The sequence below is a fragment of the Vombatus ursinus genome, unplaced genomic scaffold, assembly GCF_900497805.2.
Source record: "Vombatus ursinus unplaced genomic scaffold, bare-nosed wombat genome assembly UNPS02014344.1, whole genome shotgun sequence".
In the NCBI taxonomy this organism is placed as follows: domain Eukaryota; kingdom Metazoa; phylum Chordata; class Mammalia; order Diprotodontia; family Vombatidae; genus Vombatus; species Vombatus ursinus.
In genome coordinates, this window is record NW_020954122.1 from 251,901 (window position 1) to 269,704 (window position 17,804).

A 17,804-nucleotide genomic window follows, 5' to 3' on the forward strand; every position below is an offset into this window, starting at 1 on the left:
TCTCCTTCGGTAACCAGTTAAATCCTCATTAGAATCAGGTCCAGAACAGCCATTCCCCTCAACCCATATTTTAGTGTAAGCCAAGAAATTATTGAATACTCTGCTTTTGGTAGAAAGAAAGCTCCTAAAGATGTCTGGATAATTGCAGTACTTTATCATGCCCCTGTATTAGAATTATAATTTTCCCTAATTCATCTATTTCCTCCTTCTGTCTAGGTGGTCTATAGAATACTGTCATGCCATAATAGCTACTTTTTCTGCCTCTTAGGGTCTTCACTCAATACTCTATGTTTCTCCTCTCTGGTTTCTATGTTTCTTTGAATGAATATATCTTCTTAATATGAAATGGTACTCCCCCTCCCAACTTGACCTATGAAATTCCATTGATTAAGACACGCCCTTCCAAAGCCATATTTCAGTCATTGTTCCTATCCTCCAAGGCAATAATGATACCTGCAAGATAGAATGTTCCCCTTTGCAATAAGATCACTAATTCACTTTGCTTGCTCCCCACAATGTGTACTTTTTTTACAGACTTCTAAGACTATGAGCTTTATTTCTGTCTCCTTTCTTGGATTTTATATTCTGAGTTTCTGGTCATCTTAAAATGATTTTTCTTGCTATACTGTCAGTATTTTCTCTATATATCTAGCTTAGTAGATATACATTTAAGGAGTTCTCCCTTTTTTTTCAGTTTAAAAAATATGGACCTCTGCCCATTTGCATGTCATCCTTGTACAGTCATATTTCTCTGTCAAAAAAGAGGTCTTATCTTGCATGAGACTTCTCCCAGTTTCCAAAATAAACAGTCCTGGGGCAGCAATTCAATTAGTACCAGTCTGGAAATTCTACCTCTTCTTGCTTCTATTTGCTATTATAAGGCAACATCAGCTTGGAACAGAAGTTGGAACAGAGCACAGGTCTATTGTTAACAACTGCTGACATCTTGCCATGATGGCTCAGCTGCTCTAATCCCCAAGTGTAATAAGAAAAAGGGACTCGGGAAGTAGAGCATTGGGAAAGAGACTGGAGAGGCCCTCAGGAGACAGCCCAGAACCACTCCTATCACCCTCCCCCAGCTGCTCGTCGGCCAGCATACTAAAGTTCCTGAGGCTCTCTCCTAGTTTCTGTCTCTGTTTATCTCTCTTCCTGCAGATGCCTAGAAAAGAAAGATCATTCTGTATATAGGGTGATCCTGAGGTTCCTAGGGGAGAAAAGTCATCACAGCTGCCTCCTACAGAATGTTGGATGGGAGCCTGGGGTTAAAAGTCAGAGGACCGCTTTGTATTATTGTCTTTTTTCTCAACATGTTTCTTTACTTCTCTCACCTGTGTATATTGTGGTCTCTGATTTCTCATTGCTTAGCTCTCCATTTTTTCATCTCTTGGTCTCTCTCACCTCTCTTGAGGGCAGAAATTTGTTTGTTCGTATTTGTATCTCCAGCACTTAGTACAATGCCTGGCAAACAGGAGACACTTAACAAATGTTTTTTTTAAAAAATTCTTTCATTTATTTGATAGAGTAAAGGGGGCCCAGGGGCTTGAGTTGTTGCATACTCAATCATATATGGTTATGGTTGCTTTGTCAATTGATTCTACTTAATTTTTTGTTTTATGAAGGAGTCTTTGGTCAATGGGCTACCTAGGGATTGGAAGGATAGAGGGTCTGAAACTGTGACTTCATTGTTTTGCTTGTTTTGTCTTTTAAACCTTCCTCTGCAAATGAGTATCATAGAGAGTGGCTTGTTTCTCTGAGAGGTTACATGATTTCCCATGATTACACAAACAGGAAGTGTCAAAATAAGGACTTAAATTCCTGATTGAAGACCTACCCTCTATTCTATCCACTACCACCTGCTACCTCTCACTGGAAAATTGCTGTGGGGTGAAAAAAATATGTATGTGTGGGGAATCTATTGAGTCAATCACCCCACCCACACTTAAAGTAACACTTCAAATACTCTAGCCCTGACACTTTTATCATGTGAGATCATCTCTATTGAATTAATTAGCCAAAAATTTCCATGTAATATTCACCCTGTCTGACCTTTGGGTCTTCTGTAAATAGCAGTCCAGTTCCTAACCCAGTGTTTTGAGTTTCTGGAAGCTTAGAGGGGAGAACAGTTCCAGTCAAGCTGATGAGAGGGAATCACTTCCAGAAGGGATCAGAGTAAAGCCTCTGTCTCCTCCCCTTCCTCAACCAGAGAATGGCCTTGTGAACTCAAAGGATCCAAGGATTTGGATATCTCTTAGGGGGATCCTAACTCTATCCCAAGAGCAGCAGTGACCAGAAGCTGTGGGAACCAGAAACAAACTAGACACACTGCAAAAAGGCCCCTTTAAAACCGTACAACGAGGGGCAGCTAGGTGGCACAGTGGGTAGAGCACCAGCCCTGGAGTCAGGAGGACCTGAGTTCAAATCCTGCCTCAGACCCTTGACAATCACTGGTTGTGTGACCCTGGACAAGTCACTTAACCCCATCTCCTAGCAAAAAAACAAAAACAAAAAACTCTACCAAGAGCCCAGAAGAAGGCTGCAGTATACTGAAGGGGAACATATTGATACCTCTAGCAAAGGGACTTCTAGAACTTGTGAGATATTCCCCTTTGCCAAATGCATCACCAGCTTATAATGACTCCATGTGTACTTATGGCAGGGTATGCCACAGAGTTTGGAGGAGATGTTTTGTGTCAACTATTCTTACCACATTACTTTGATAATACCTGTCTGACTGTATAGTTGGCAACAATTGATAATCTTGAGAAGGGATGCACTGATGGGGGCTCATTAGCTACACTCAGCCTCAGTTCATATGATACAAATACATAGACAAACAAAAATACATCAGAGGAAGAGATCATAAAGTTCATGGAGTCCCATCAGATGAGGAAACTGAAGGTCAGACTGGTTAAGTTACTTGCCCAGGGTCACAATTGAGCATCAGAACTGGGATTTGAACCCAGGTGCAAATTCAGCACTAAGACTTTCTTCCTCTCAATAAACTTTTTTTTTTTAATTCTAGATTTGACATCACAAGTTGGAACAAATCCTAACTCTCCTACTTTTTATCACTACAACTTCTGAAAAGCGAGTCTTTGTTTAATCATCCACAAAATGAGGGGACAAAATTTTTTTTAAAAAGTCTCAGGTCCCTTCCAGGTCTAAATATGTAATGTTTAGTAGAAGGCACTTAGGAACATCTGGGCTTTGGAAACGAAAAAAAAACAGAGGAGGGTGAGACATAATAAAGATCCAAGATTCCAGGCCTCTAGCAAAGGCAGTTGGCCTTCAGCAGATCCGGAGTCAAATACCTGGCATCCTGTCTTGAGAGCTAAATTTAGAAGTCACTTGGCCTCCACTTTCTCAGTTTTAAAATGGCAGTGGAGGCAGTGGTCATTGTTGGGTCATTTTAGTCACATAAGAGTAAGAATCATTGTGACGAGATTTGGGGTTTTCTTGGCAAAGATACGTGGTTTGCCATTTCCTTTTCCAGCTCACTTTATAGATGAGGAACTGAGGCGATCAGGGTTAAGTGGCTTGCCTAGAGTCACACTGTGATTGTCAAAAATGGGGATAATGACCTCTATACAGGAGGCAGCTAGGAGGCTCAGTGGGTAGAGTGCTGGGCCTGGAGTCAGGAAAACCTGAGCTCAAATCCAGTCTCAGACACTTACTAGTGGTTCCACCCTGGGCAAGTCACTGAATTCTGTTTGCCTTAATCTCTCGGAAAAGAAAATGGCAAACCACTCCAGCATCTTTGCCAAGAAAATCCCATCAACAGTATGATCAGGGCAGCTAGGTGGCGAAGTGGATAGAGCTGTGGCCTTGGAGTCAGGAGGATCTGAGTTCAAGTGTGACCTCAGACACTTGACACTTACTAGCGGTGCGACCCTGGGCAAGTCACTTAACCCTGATTGCCTCACCAAAAAGAAAAAAAAACAAAAACAAAAAAACAGTCACAAAGAGTCCAACACGACTGAACAACAGCAACAACCCCTATAGAACCTACTACATAGGCATGTTGTGTAGACCAGGTGTACATGAATATTTAAAGAGATCCCTCCTGACCTTTTCCCTGGCATCTCCAGACCCCTCTCATTTGAGAATCATCAGCTCCCAGACTCACGAAGGATCTAGGCAATGGTTCCCCAGGACCCAGACCTCTACGAGATTCAGGAGTCCATCCCCCTCAGCTTTTTCCCCAAACCAAGCTGCTCAAGATGCCAAGATACCAGTGTGTGGGTCCAGGATCTTTAGTCACAGATAAACTCGGAGGCGGGGGACCAGATGCTCTATGTGTGAGTTAAGGCAATTGGACAGAGCTATAATTCTGGAGGGGAAACGGGAGTGGGTGGGGACTGGGGCGGGACCAGAAGCAGGGGACTTCTGAGGAAGAAAAGGAAAACTAGGGTGGTCGCAAGACTAAAAGCTAGGAATTCAAGGAAGGGGACTAGGGAGAAGTCGGGTAAGGACATGGTTTGGGAGCGGGGTTAGGCCGCCTGAGCAAAGTGTGAGTGGGAATGGGGGACAAGGTCCAGCCTGGAGGGGAGAATCTGGCAGGGAGGGAATGACTTGATGTATTGGGGACATGAGGCAAAACGAGTGGAGGAAAGACACGGAGGGTGGAAATAGAGAGCTATGGGGGCACTGGGAAAGTAAGAAAGTGTACAAGTTAGGGTGGGCGGTAACAGAACGCCCGAGTGAGCAGGGATAGGCCGTTGGCATGGGCAGGGCACCGCTTGGGGGAGGATAGAGAACGCCAGGTTGGGCGGACTGGGGAGCAGGGCGGGGTTTAGGGGCGGGCCCAGAACGCCTAATACTCCGAGTGGGAGAACGAGGGCCGAAAGCTGGGAACTGCTCAGGAACTGCGAGCTGGGGCAGGCCTGAGACCAGGCGGTGACAAGTCCCAGGAGACCATGGCCAGGGTGCAACGGGGTTCGCGAGCTGTGTCCTGGGACTCCAGATTGGAGTGAAGCTTAGGTGAAGGTCAGACGGACTGGAGGACTGGACCAATTTGCCTGACTGGCCGTCTGGGCATCCATCCTACCATCTGTTTGAGAGCGCCTTCTGTCTACTGCCCTTCGGCTCCTCCCCTGGGCCCCACCCTCCTCTGGGGCCCACCCGCCTCTGAAGTACCGCCCTAGAGGACGTGCCTCCCACCGCCCTGGCCCCAGGAGGGATTGGGAAAGAGCTGCCGCCAGGAGCGGAACCAAAGAGCCACTGGGGCCGGGCACCGTTCCCATACCCACAGACGCCAGCCGCGGGAGGCAGGTGGCCTGAAGACAGGGGAAAAGGAGAAAACTGTCAGAGACAGAGAAAGGAGATCCCAGAGAACAGGGAAGGGGAAGGGGAAGGGGAAGGGGAAGGGGAAGGGGAGGGGGAGGGGGAGGGGAGGGGGAAGGGGGGGGCGGCTTTCAGGCGAATAGCAAAGGGGCGCTGGGGGAGAGACAACGCAGAGAAGGGAGAATGACAGACCGGACACAGAAGGGCCGCACCATCGAGAGAGAACAGAGACTGTCAGAGATGTAGAGACTGGGGAAGAACCCAGAGAATGGTGTCTAACGGACAGACAGCAAAGAGGTGCTGGGGGAGAGAGAACTGAGACCGAGAGAAGAAAAAAAAGGGGGGGGGGGGAACAAAAACAAAAACAAAAACAAGAGAGTGGCGAGATAAAGACGGAGAGGGAAGACCGAAGGAAAGAACAGAGACAAGACATAGACAGGGAGAGATCCAGACACACACGCACAGTCCCGACCACCCAAGCCAAGTTTCAAGGAAGGAATCATAGCGAGACAAAAAAAGGTAGTCCCCAGATTGAGAGCTATGCACGCCCTCCTTGGAGAGCCCCAGAGCTGTGCCACAGCCCAACCCGCCGCCTTTCCAGGGACCACGCGCTTAGCAGCAGAGCGTAAGCAAGTCTACCGGGAGCGCAGCCCGGGCTACTTCTTTATTAAGGAAGAAGGACCGCCTCTTCCTCCTCCCCGACCCACACCCAGCGCGGGGCTCAGTTAGCCTTGATGATCTTGTTAATCCACTCCGTATAGCGGCAGACACTGGTGTAGACTCCTGGCTTATCGGCTTTCCCACAGGGATCTGCGCCCCAAGATGTGATGCCCTGGAGAGCTCCCTCGCACACCAAAGGGCCCCCTGAGTCACCCTGAATGAGAGAGTGAGGACAGGAAACAGCCTGAGTCTCGATGGGCCGAGGGTCATCATTGGGAGGGGGAGCTAGGAAGGCGGTAAGAGGCGTGGCTTGCTCCCAGAGTCCGGCCTTGGCCTTGACAAGGAAACAGACGAGATCCCTCTTTCTTCCCAGAAAGCCGGACAACTGCCCTCGCTTCTTCTTGTTGCTTGGTCGTGTCCGACTCTCCCTGATCCTATCTTAGGGTTTTCTTGGCAAAGATACTGAAGTGGTTTGCCATTTCCTGTCCTGCTCATTTTACAGATGAGGAAACTGAGACAAACAGGATTAAGTGACTTGCCCAGGATCTAACCCGGGTAGTGTCTGAGGCCGGGTTTGAACTCATGAAGTTGTCTTCCTGATTCCAAGCCCCGTGCTCTATCAATTTTGCCACCTGGATGCCTCAGCCAGTGGGGAAAGGACGTTGCCCCCATTTGAATCCTGTTTGTTACAGTTTAACTTCACCTAGAGAGCCCAGCCTTGGTTTCCAGACATTGGCCCAGCCCCTGCCAATTGGGAAGAGGGCATTGTCTCCTTGGAGAGAGGGAATGGCCGCAACCAAAGGACCTTAATTCTAGTTAGAAGAAATAATGACTCCCCAGTCCACATGCAGACACGTTGTAAAGGCCTTCCCAAGTCTCTTCAGTCCCCAGAAGATGTGCCCTTTAAACAAGATGGGGGGGAGGGAGACTCCCTGACCTTCTCTTGTCCTGAGCTATGTAAAACACTCTTCTCTCCAAATCATATGATCATGACTGGAAGGGTCCTTAGAGACCATCTAGCCCTACCCTCTCATTTTACAGATGAGAACACTGAGGCCCAGACAAGGACAATGGCCAGACTAAAATAACACAGATGGTGAGGACCAGATCCCTGGATTTGAGCCCAGGTCTTTTGGAAGAGGTATGTTTTAGTAGGAAGAGGTAGAAATTTGTAATCAGAAGCCTTGGGTTCAAATCCCAGGTCCTGCCACTAACTCACAATGATCATCGATTCCCTCCCCCTCCCAAGTCTGGCCTGGTCCGTGAGCCTGTTTCCACATGTGGAAAATGACCAAGTGGTGCATTGGATAAAGTGCAGGGCTTGGAGTCAGGAAGACTTATCTTTCTGAGTTCACACACTAGCTGTGTGACCCTGGGCAAGTCACTTAACCTGTTTGCCTCAGTTTCCTCATCTGTAAAATGAGCTAGAAAAAGAAATGGCAAACCACTCCAGTATCTCTGCCAAGAAAACACCAAATGGGGTCATGAAGAGTCAGACACAACTGAAAAACAGCTAAACAAACAAGCAACCAAAAAAAAAAAAAAAAAAGATGATGTGATCTCCAAAGTCCTTTCCAGTGGCAAGATCCTATAGTTGTGAGACAGTGGAAACAACATTGATCTACAGTAAGAGGGCCTGGGTTTAAATCCTGTGGTTGTTCACTTACCATCTATGTGACCTGGAAGAAATAAACCTGTCTGGGCCTCAGTTTCTTCATCTGTAAAATGAGGAGGCTGGCCTAAAGGCTCGTAAGGGCCTATGAATCCAAGCAAAGACTCCTTCCGCTGCACCATGGTGCTATGTTTCTATGCTCCCCCAAGTCCCTTCATCCAGCCCCAGTGTCACCACCCCCACCACCGACTTCTTCCCTGTGAGCCCTGACCTGACAGGTGTCCACACCGTTGCTGTCTCCTGCACACACCATGCCATCCGAAATCTTGCCTGGGTAGGCCTGCTCACAGAGATCCTGGGGCCAGATGTACAGTTCTGCACAGTACAGGGTGTCAGGAAAGTTCTCTGGGGTTGGGGGTGGGAAGAGAAAGTTTATTAGTGATGAGAAAACTCACAAATTTGTAGCTGCAAAATTTGAAAGATTTGCAGCTGGAAACTTCACTGCTCTTGTAAAGTGCAATTCTTTAGTCAACTAGCTTGATGAATGAAGACATGGCAAACTTCCACCCTTTCCAGTCCTTAGCTTTCCTTATCTATATTGGGGGAGGGGGGAGCAGGGAGAACAATTGAAGCAATGGGTAAATGTAATTGTTAAAAGGCTCCAATTCGTGAATGCATAGTATGGAGTAAAAGAACTCAGAAGGAAAGAAAATAACAAGAAAATCAAGATCCCTAAAAGCAAACTTGGACTGGCTTCAAGAATGTTCAATGCATTTTCATAAGTTCAATAAGAGAAATAAAGGAGTCTCCCAGTTCAATAAAGATGGAATTAAAATTGATTCAGGAAAAAAGAAACATAATAAACATAAAACTGAACATTTAAAAACATTTGGTGGAAAATCTTAATAAAATGGTTTATTCTCTCATGAGGAATACAGGCCAGATGGAAGGTCAAAATGCAGAAGGGAAAGAAGAAACAACTAAACAAGGTTTTGTGTGTGTGTGTGTGTGTGTGTGTGTGTGTGTGTTTTAACACAATTTGAAGATTTGAGATCTCTCTAAATAAAGATAATAGGGCTGAAGGGCAGAGCTTGGGGATGGAACCTGAACATTCTTATTCTCCCTCCAAAATACGGTAAATAAATAGAAGGAAAGTCTGCTAATAGGGACCATTTCCTGAATAGGAGCATCTTCTGCTCTGTGGTAGAAGAGCTTATGATCCCGACACTTTACAAAATCATTCTTTTATACTCCCCCCAGCCCTCTATCTTGATTTCTCAATACAGAGAAGTGACTGCCGAGCCTCATCTGGAAAATTCTAGAACTTTGGAAGAATCCTCTGACCCACAGACTCTTCACCTCGGGCTCTCCTTGCCTCTTTCTACCTCTGTTACTACTTCTATCCACACCTTCTGTATATTAGCTTTCTCTAACACTGGAGCAGTTCTCCTCTCCTCTCCTCGCCTCCCCTCCCCTCCCCTCCTTCACCCCCCTTTCTCTTTCCTTCCCCTTGTCTCCTCACCTCCCTTCCTTTCTCCTCTTCCCTCCTCTTACCCTCTCCTCCTGTCCTCCCCTTCTCTCCTCCACCTCTTCTCCTCTTTTTCTTTCCCCTAGTCCATCCTCTTACCCTCTCCCCTTTTTTTCTCCCCTCCTCTCTTCCCCTCTCCTCTCTTTTCCAATCTCTGCTCCACTCTTTCCATGTTTTTCTCTTCTCTCCTTTTTTTCTTCCTCACTATCTCTCTTACACACTCTTCAAGTCACTCCAGCCTCTTCCAGAAAACATTCAGGATGGAAAGGTCCCTCCCTGATAAGTCCATTACATCATTAGGTTATTCATTGTTCTAATAATTAGTTCACAAGCATTTATTACGTGCCTGCTCTGGTCCAGGGACTGTGCTCAGCACTCTCCCTTCACTCAAGCTGAAATCTGCCCTCTTTGAAACTGCTTGCTGTTTCTAGTTCTGCCTCTGAGCCCAAAAAGAGCGAATCGAATTTCCCTTCCATATGATAACCCTTCAGAGACTCAAGGACAGACAGTGTGTCCCCTCTCCCCTCCCCCTCCTCACACCCAAACTTCATGTTGTTGTTGTTTTCTTCTCCAGCCTAAACACTCCTGCTTCTTCAGTCATTCCCCTTATTCCCTGTTTCCAAGCCCCTTCCCTGTCCTGGTTACCCTCCTCTGGATCTGCTCCAGAATTTTGATATCCTTCCTAAAATATGTCTCCCCAGAATAGCACATACAAGAAGGGGAGTGACCAGAGAAGAATTCGGTGGGCTTGCAAGGCCTCCCTCAACCTGCTGGACACCTGGCTACTCTCCAGGCATCCTAAGATCCAATGAACCTTTTGGACTAATTCACACTGTTGATTCTCTTTGGACTCAAAGACTAAGTAGGCACTAGCTCTCCACATAAAATGTGGTCTACCTATGCCTTCCCTAGTATATACTCACCACAATTTGCAGATAACACCAAGTTGGGAGGGATTGTCTGAAACACTGGATGATGCTATCAAAATGTCAAAAAGCTTTATAAGTCAAGACATGTGGCTAAATACTGCTGCAGCAGCTGCTACTACTACCATCATCACCCCTTCTACTAACAACAACAACCACTACCACCTACTACTAATAACTGTCACCTATTATTTACTACTACTACTACTACTACTCCTACTACTCCTACTACTACTACTAAGGCAGCTAGGTGGCACAGTGAAGAGAGTACTGGAACTGGAATCAGAAAGACCTGATTTTAAATCTGGTCTCAGACACTTACTAACTGTGGCCCTAAGCAAGGCACTTAATCTCTCTTTGCCTCAATTTCCTCAACTGTAAAATGAAGATAATAATAGCATTACCTCACAGGATTGTTTTGAGGACCAAATAAAGTAATAATTATAAAGCACTTAGCACATTACCCTAGCATATAAGTGCTATGTAAATCTTAGCTGTTATTATTAATATCCCTAATCATCATCATCATAAACATATAAGGTTTGCAAAACATTTTACTAATTTTATCTAATTTTATTGTCACAACAACCCTGGGAAGTATATGCTATTATCATCCCCATTTTTATGAGTCAAGAAACTGAGGCAAGCAATGGTTAAATGACTTTCCCAGGCTCACACAGCTAGTAAATGTCTGAGGCCAGATTTGAACTCAGGTCTTCCTGACTCCAGGTCTCAACCTGTAAAAGGGTATAAAGAAAATGAAGGTTACAGGGCAGCTAGGTGGCAAAGTGGATAGAGCACTGGTCCTAGAGTCAGAAGGACCTGAGTTCAAATCTGGCCTCAGACGCATGATATTTGCTAGCTGTGTGACCCTAGGTAAGTCATTTAACCCAAATTGCTTCACCAAAAAAAAGAAAGAAAGAAAGAAAATGAAGGTTACTACAATTAAACATAAAGTCTTGGGGTTCAAAAAAGTCAGTGTTGCTATATAAAGTGGGGAAGTCATGGCTAGACAGCAATTTGGATAAAAAAAGATCCAGGCAAGAGGAGAAGAGAGGCTAGTTCAAGTTCAATATGGTGGCTGAAAAGAATAACATGATTTCTAACCCCATTAAGAGAGACTCTTCTAGGAATAGGAGGTGATGGTACCAATGAACTCATTTTTTTTTCCCAAGCCAGAACACATCTAGTTTCAGTTCTAGGCACCACATTTTAGGAGGACATTGATGTGGCAGAGGGCATTCATATGTGAAAAGCAGTGACAGAGAGGAGGAGTTTGGCTTGTTCTGTCAGAGGATAGATTCAAACTCAATATCTGGAAGAAATTCCCCCAAATTAGAGGCGTCCTAGAGTTGGATGGGTGGCCTCATAAGGACTTGAAGTCCTCCAGGAGAGACTGAACAACCCACCACTTGTCCTCCTTTAGGTTAGTATTGGCTGCTGCTGAGGCCTCTTCTGACATTAAAAACCTACCATTCCCTCAATGATTTGTTTAGGGTGGTGGTTGTCTGTGCTCACTCATATTCATGTGTGTGTGTGTGTGTGTGTGTGTGTGTGTGTGAGTGTGTGTGAGTGTGTAAGTGTGTTTAACCAAATCCAAGACTTTATTGTCATTGTTTAGTCAATTAGTCGTATCCGACTCTCTGTGATTCCATTTGGGGCTTTTTTGGCAGAGATACTGGAAGGATTTGCCATTTCTTTCTCCAGCTCATTTTACAGATGAGGAACTAAGGCAAACAGGATTAAGTGACTTGCCTAGGATCACACAGCTAGTAAGTGTCTGAGGCTGGATTAAGAGTTGACACTTAGGCTGAATATAGATTGAAGCATGCTTTTTTTTTTTTTACTTTGTTTTCCTGGAGGGTTTTTTTTTTTTTTTTTGCTCTATGTTTTCTTTCACAACATGACTGTTATGGAAATGTTTTGCATGACTACACATGTATAACCTATATTGAGTTGCTCACCTGCTCAATGGGAGGGAGGGAGAGAATTTGGAACTCAAAGTTTTAAAAATGAATGTTAAAAATTGTTTTTAAATGTAACTGTGAAAAAATGAAATACTAAATAAATTTTTTAAAAAAGAGAAAAAATAGAATGGAAAGGATCATAAAAAAGACTTGACATCCCTATAAAATTTTGCCTTGTGAGCTTCAGCCCATCATTTAAGATTAGTGAGAGATTTAGAGTCCTGACCCATGACCCCATTTATACTAAAGCTAGCTCCCACCAATCCCCAATTCTATCACGCTTATTTTTAATTACTTCGAAATGTTGAAGCTCTTCTTGACTTATTCTACAGGAGCCAACTCAAGTCTCATTTGCATCAGGATATAGGACAATATAACAACAACAACAATAATAATAATAGCTATCATTTACATAGTGCTTTAATATTTCCAAGGCACTTTATAAATATTATCACATTTGATCCTCACGACAACTCTGGGTAGGAGGTTCTATTATTATCCCATTTCACAGCTTAGGAAACTGAGGCAAATAAAGGTGAAGTGACTTGCCCAGGCTCACACAGCTAGTCAGTGTCTGAGATGTATAGTGGGAAAAGTGTCATTTTTGTTGCTGTATTCCCTAACCCAGTGATTGACACACAGTAGACACTATGTGAATGAATGAATTGAAGTCAACAGATGTGGTTTGGAGTCCTGACTCTGTCACTTACTAGCTGTATTTTTTTTTTTGTTTTGCTTTTTGGCTAGGCAATTGGGATTAAATGACTTGCCCAGGGTCACACAGCTAGTAAGGGTCAAGTGTCTGAGGCTGGATTTGAACTCAGGTCCTCCTGACTCCAAGGCCGGAGCTCTATCTACTGTGCCACCTAGCTGCCCCTTACTAGCTGTATGAAAAATCATTTTGTGAACCTCAGTTTTCTCTGCTGCAAAGTACAAATAATGCATTGCCTACAACCCAAAATTGTTGAGAAGATCAAACTGGGTCATGGGGATCAAGCAAGCAAGATGTCAACATGTTAAGGATCAATGATTTTCTCAGGATGATTACTCCCTCCTTCCTGGTCCATTCTTTCTAAGTTTAGATTTAGAGACTTGCCTGAAGTTCAGAAAGGTTGAGTGATTTTCCCAGAGTCACATAGCTGGTAAGCAGCAGAAGAAATATCTGAAGTCAGTCCTCCAGGATTCCAAGCCCAGCATTCAGTCTACTATATGGGGCTTCTCCTCTTTACCCTCGCAAAGGGCTATATAAATGTTGTGACTTCATATATTATTTGGATGAACTCCTACTGCCCTGAGGAGCCTGCATGATCTCATTTCTCATTTGGTTATACACTACTAGGGTTTTTTGAGGCAGCTAGGTGGCGAAGTGGATAGAGCTGGGCTTGGAGTCAGAAGGACCTGAGTTCAAATGTGGCCTCAGACACTGACTAACTGTGTGACCCTGGGCAAGTCACTTAACCTCCTATGTGCCTCAGTTTCTCATCTGTAAAATCGAGACACACTGGAGAAGGAAATGGCAAACCATTCCAGTATCTTTGCCAAGAAAACTCCATGGACAACATCCATGGAGTCACATAGAGTCAGACATGACTCAACAATGACAACAACAGTAACACCGACAGGGGCTTCTCAAGTCCCTACCTGTGATTTCATCTTGTAAAGAAATACTAGTGTAGAAACTCTCTCCACAAATGCAGAGTAACAGCTCACTTGTAATTTAGTATCTCAGAAAGCCGGGAGCATGAGATGGTAAGTGACCTGTCAATGGCCTCAAGGTATTTATCAGAGATGGGATTGGACCCCAAGGAGTTCTGCCCAACTTCAAAACCCGACATCTCTTGACTACAATGCTCTTCCAGATGTGTCAGCCTTACTGCCCCATTGAGACTGTGAGGACTTTTTCTCTCTTCCCCAAAGTGCCTAAGGCAAGGAAGGGAGGGAGGGACAAAAAAAAAAGAGAAAGAAGGAGGAAAGAAAGAAGAAAGGAAGGATGAAAGAAGGAAGAAAGAAAGAAGAAAGGGCAGAAGGAAGGAAGAGAAGAAAGGGAGGGAGGGAGGAAAGAAGGGAAAGAAAGGAGGAAGGAAGGGAGGGAGGAAGGAAGGAAAGAGAAGAAGAGAGGGAAGGAGAATCTCTGGTTTATTTATCTTTTCTGTTATGATCTTGAGGAAGTCATTTCCCTCCCTAGGTCCAAGTTTCCTAATATTTAAAATAAGGGTGTTGGACTAATCAGGGGTGGGGAACCTGCAGCCTCGAGGCCACATGTGGCTCTCTGGGTCTTCAAGTTCCGCCCTTTGACTGAGTCCAAACTTTACAGAACAAAGGATTTGTTCTGTAAAACTTGGACTCAGTCAAAGGGCTGCACCAAAGAACCTAGAAGGTCACATGTGGCCTCGAGGCCGCAGGTTCCCCACCCCTGGAGATCGACAGTTCTCAAACTTTTCCATATCAGGATCCCTGTACACTCTAAAATTATCAAAGACCTCCCACAAGAGCTTTTGCTTATGTGGGTTATAGCTATATTAACCATACTAGAAATTAAACTATTTTAGTATTATTCTGAAAAGTTTTGATGGGAACGGACTTAGAACTGTCCCTTCATATTCTGCCATTGTCTGTTCTGAAGGTTTACCTGGTTCTGATTATCTATATTCTATAAGTTCTATGTTCTAAGGCTTATTCTAGCTCTGATGCAGTATCTTCCATTTTCAATGTTCTATTTACCAAGGGCCCTCTGTGGTGGAACATTCTATGTTTTCCAGACTAAAATCCAGAAGAATCCAGAACCTTCACACCTTGGTAGCCTTGCTTGATCTTTTGGCCAAAGCGTTCCCACTATTCTGCCTTAGGATCTCCCTGTTCTGTCCCAGCAGCACCACGTATGGGCACCACACATCGGAAAGGGCTCTGTGTTTAGAGGGGACTGATTTGGATTTGAATCCTGGTTCCTGTACTTCTTAGCTGTTTGGCTTTGGACAAGACATTTGCCCTTTGGGTGCCTCAGTTTCCTCTTTTGTAAAATGAAGGGATTGGAGGACATGACTTTGGAGGGCCTCTTTTCAGCTCTAACTCTTAACCTATTATCCCTCCTCCTGGAGAAGTACCTCGGGGGCTGGTGGTGGTACCCCAACCCGACACAGTGCATTTCTGGTTAGGCTGAGGGCAGCGAGAGGGAAGTCTAATGGGCTTCACTTTGTTGTTCACACTGGCTGGTTTCTGAAGTCTGAGCAGCATCAGGTCATGGCTGTTTCTATTGGATTCATTGTGGCAAGGATGTGAGACGGATCGAGCCACCTTGATCTCTTGCTCAGAACCGTCTGGGTTCTGCAGGCTGTGCTCTCCCAGGTGGACTGTGAACTTCCTGGTGGGGGTGGGGAAAGATTGTATGACCCAGGGATCAATGCTTCCAGCACCCACCCTTCAGGGACTCTGGTATTCTTTCCCTTCCCATTTGAGAACCTTGTGCCTTTATTCTGCCCTCATCTGAAATTCAGGTATCTAGCCCTCCAGCCTCAAGCCGTCTCAGGAATCAAGATAACTGAGCCTCTCCCCAACAGAGACACAGATATGCAGGTCCTCAGGCCCCACCCCCTAAGGAGCAAGGTGTTTAGTTGCTCAGTCCCCACCCCACTGAGAGACACCAGCTTCTGTACTCCAGCCCCCTTGGTTCCCCCTGCCTCCCATCCTCTGCCTCCTGGGCACCTAGCCCCTGCCACCTCAGATCTACCTAACTATAAATCCAACCCATACCCCTGAGGACCCACATAACCAGGATTCCTGCTGCTGGCCCTTCTGGGACTCAGCCTCCAAAATACAGGCTACCCCTTTCAGCAAGTCATTCCCACAGCAGCATGAAGGCACAAAGAAATGCTCAGGTACAGAGACACCCAGAGCTGATAAGCCTGTCCTTCAAAGAGCCAGTGTCTCTTCCCACCTTCCCCAGTGAAGTAGCCACTCACAAGAGGACAGAGCCCCCACTGGAGGACACAGGATCTTCCTCCCCCACTACTGCAGTGAAGTATTTAATCTAGGAAGATGAGCAGAAGTGCCCCCATCCTCATGCCTTGAGGCACCAGACAATGAGATAGAGACCAGCCTATGGATAAGTTTTGCCCAGTCTCTACCCCCTCCCTAGGGACCCAGGTATTTTTCTCCCCAGGCCCTGCTCCCTTAGGGACCCAAGTATCAGGCTCACGGTTTTTGACAGTGGGCTGCTGTGAGAACCCACCGAGGGGCCACCAGGACCCCCCCACAGAGAAACCGCACGCCCTGGAACAAGCCAACTTGCCAGGGCTGGGAATGAGGTTCACAGGGCTGCGCCCCCAGCACCCTGGAGTCCTCTGCCATGAGAGGCCCTGAAATAGCAAGCGAAGGGGAGGGTTACTAAGCTACCCTGCAGGAAGAAGGAGTGGGTAAGAATACAGGCAGAAATTTCTTCCTATGATACCCCAACAATCTACACTTACACTCTTCTTTCATCCACGTCCCATACCAAGACTGACCCACTCTGTGTGTACCACACTTCTATAGCCACTCAAAAACATTCCCAATCCTCTGCATCTCCACAGGCATTCACACACTCCAATGGGCTCTCAGAAAGGGCCATAACCTCCCCCAGTCCCTCAAATCCTCCCAAACTAGCCCCTCTTCCCACATGTTCCCTCACTTTTTTTTTTTCAGTGTTCAAATCTATTCCTGCACCTCCCCACATAGCCTCAGAAGCACAAGGAAGGCACACTCTGGTTATGTTTCCCGCATGCTGGAATCCCCTCCCCCCACCTCACCTGCACAGGTGGTCAGTAGCAGTGGGAGGAAGGCCCAGCGATTCCAGGTGTGGCTGCAGGAGCCTGAAGAGGGTCCCATGGCAGGGCCTACTGGGCTGGGCAGTGGGGGGAAGGTCAGCTGGGGACTAACGCTGGAGGGAAGAGAGCAGGGAAGGGGCAGGGACAGAGTTCCAGACATCTACCCCTGAAGTGAAGGACTTGGGTATGGGGGGGGGGGGGGGGGGGGCGGGGGGGGGGGGGAAGGGCCATGAACTAGATAATCAGGGTGACCCGATCTCGGAGTGGAGTAGGAGACAGGATGCCCTGATCCCTGTGGGGACGGTGGTTTGGGAATTAAAGGCCTGAATGTCTGGCGCCTGACGTGGAGGGGAGGGAAGGATGCCTAGGTCCCTATAAAGAGGCCTGCTCCCCTGAACCCCTGAAGGGAGAGCTGGGGGCCGGTCAGTCTTGGCTTTCTCACCTTAGGGACTCCTCCGGCGGGGGGTAGTTCTGGTCTCAGGCTCCTGGCTGGTTCCCCCCTTAGGACTCCTATGATGCTTCAGGTGCCTTGGTCCCCAGATGTCACCAACTCCTTGGGCCAGAGCCTTTAAAGGAGGCGTCCCCGGAACCGCCCTGCCCCTCCTCGCCCCGCCCCGCCTCTTCTTGCAAGACAGTCGCTTCCTAGGGAGCTGGAACCCAGAAGCCTGGTTATATCAGAGGCACTGGGAATCAGGACTCTTGGGTCCCTAAGAGGGCTGGGGCTGGAGTTGATACCTCCATCCCTGAAGGAGGCTGCAGCTGCGTGATCTGACACCCGGGTCCCGAGGGAAGGACTGCCGGCTGCTGTCAGACCTTGGAGCAGTGAGATTAAGGAGCGGGGGCGGGTGACAAGTCCCGGGGACCTGTGTCCCAGGAGTGGCGGGTGGAGTGATCCGGGACGGCTGGTTTGGGAGGCGCCATGACCGGGTTTCCCTTTCCTCTCCTTCAGACGCAGCGACTGGGCGGAGTAGGTTCTGGACATCTCGCGACGGCACTCACAGGAGTTAAGGATTCATGGAACAGAGGATA

The 17,804-nt window shown here is 46.7% G+C and overlaps 1 protein-coding gene across 7 annotated transcripts; it reads right to left on the reverse strand.

The window, feature by feature from the left end:
- Nucleotides 1–5,908: 5,908 nt before the first annotated feature.
- On the reverse strand, nt 5,909–17,324 carry KLK8 (kallikrein related peptidase 8). 7 transcript variants are annotated; one of them, XM_027860971.1, is made up of 6 exons: nt 17,218–17,324; nt 16,758–16,888; nt 16,169–16,328; nt 15,078–15,334; nt 7,827–7,960; nt 5,909–6,157 (listed from the first exon to the last, which is right to left on the reverse strand). In XM_027860971.1, exons 2-6 carry the CDS (start codon nt 16,834–16,836, stop codon nt 6,005–6,007), a joined length of 783 nt encoding a protein of 260 aa, XP_027716772.1. In that variant the 5' UTR covers nt 16,837–16,888; nt 17,218–17,324; the 3' UTR covers nt 5,909–6,004. The 7 variants fall into 7 exon arrangements, with proteins under 7 accessions (XP_027716772.1, XP_027716776.1, XP_027716775.1 ...); XM_027860975.1 differs by having other exon boundaries at nt 16,262–16,328; nt 17,218–17,323; XM_027860974.1 differs by having other exon boundaries at nt 16,202–16,328; nt 17,218–17,323.
- Nucleotides 17,325–17,804: the final 480 nt, after the last annotated feature.

Excerpts from the sequence above, each read along its gene's own strand:
- KLK8 (XM_027860971.1), bottom strand. The coding sequence starts at position 16,836 with ATGGGACCCTCTTCAGGCTCCTGCAGCCACACCTGGAATCGCTGGGCC. Across the intron at positions 16,329-16,757 it reads GCTACTGACCACCTGTGCAG|GGCCTCTCATGGCAGAGGAC; the intron begins GTGAGGTGGGGG and ends TTGCTATTTCAG. Across the intron at positions 15,335-16,168 it reads GCAGCCCACTGTCAAAAACC|GAAGTTCACAGTCCACCTGG; the intron begins GTGAGCCTGATA and ends CACCCCCACCAG.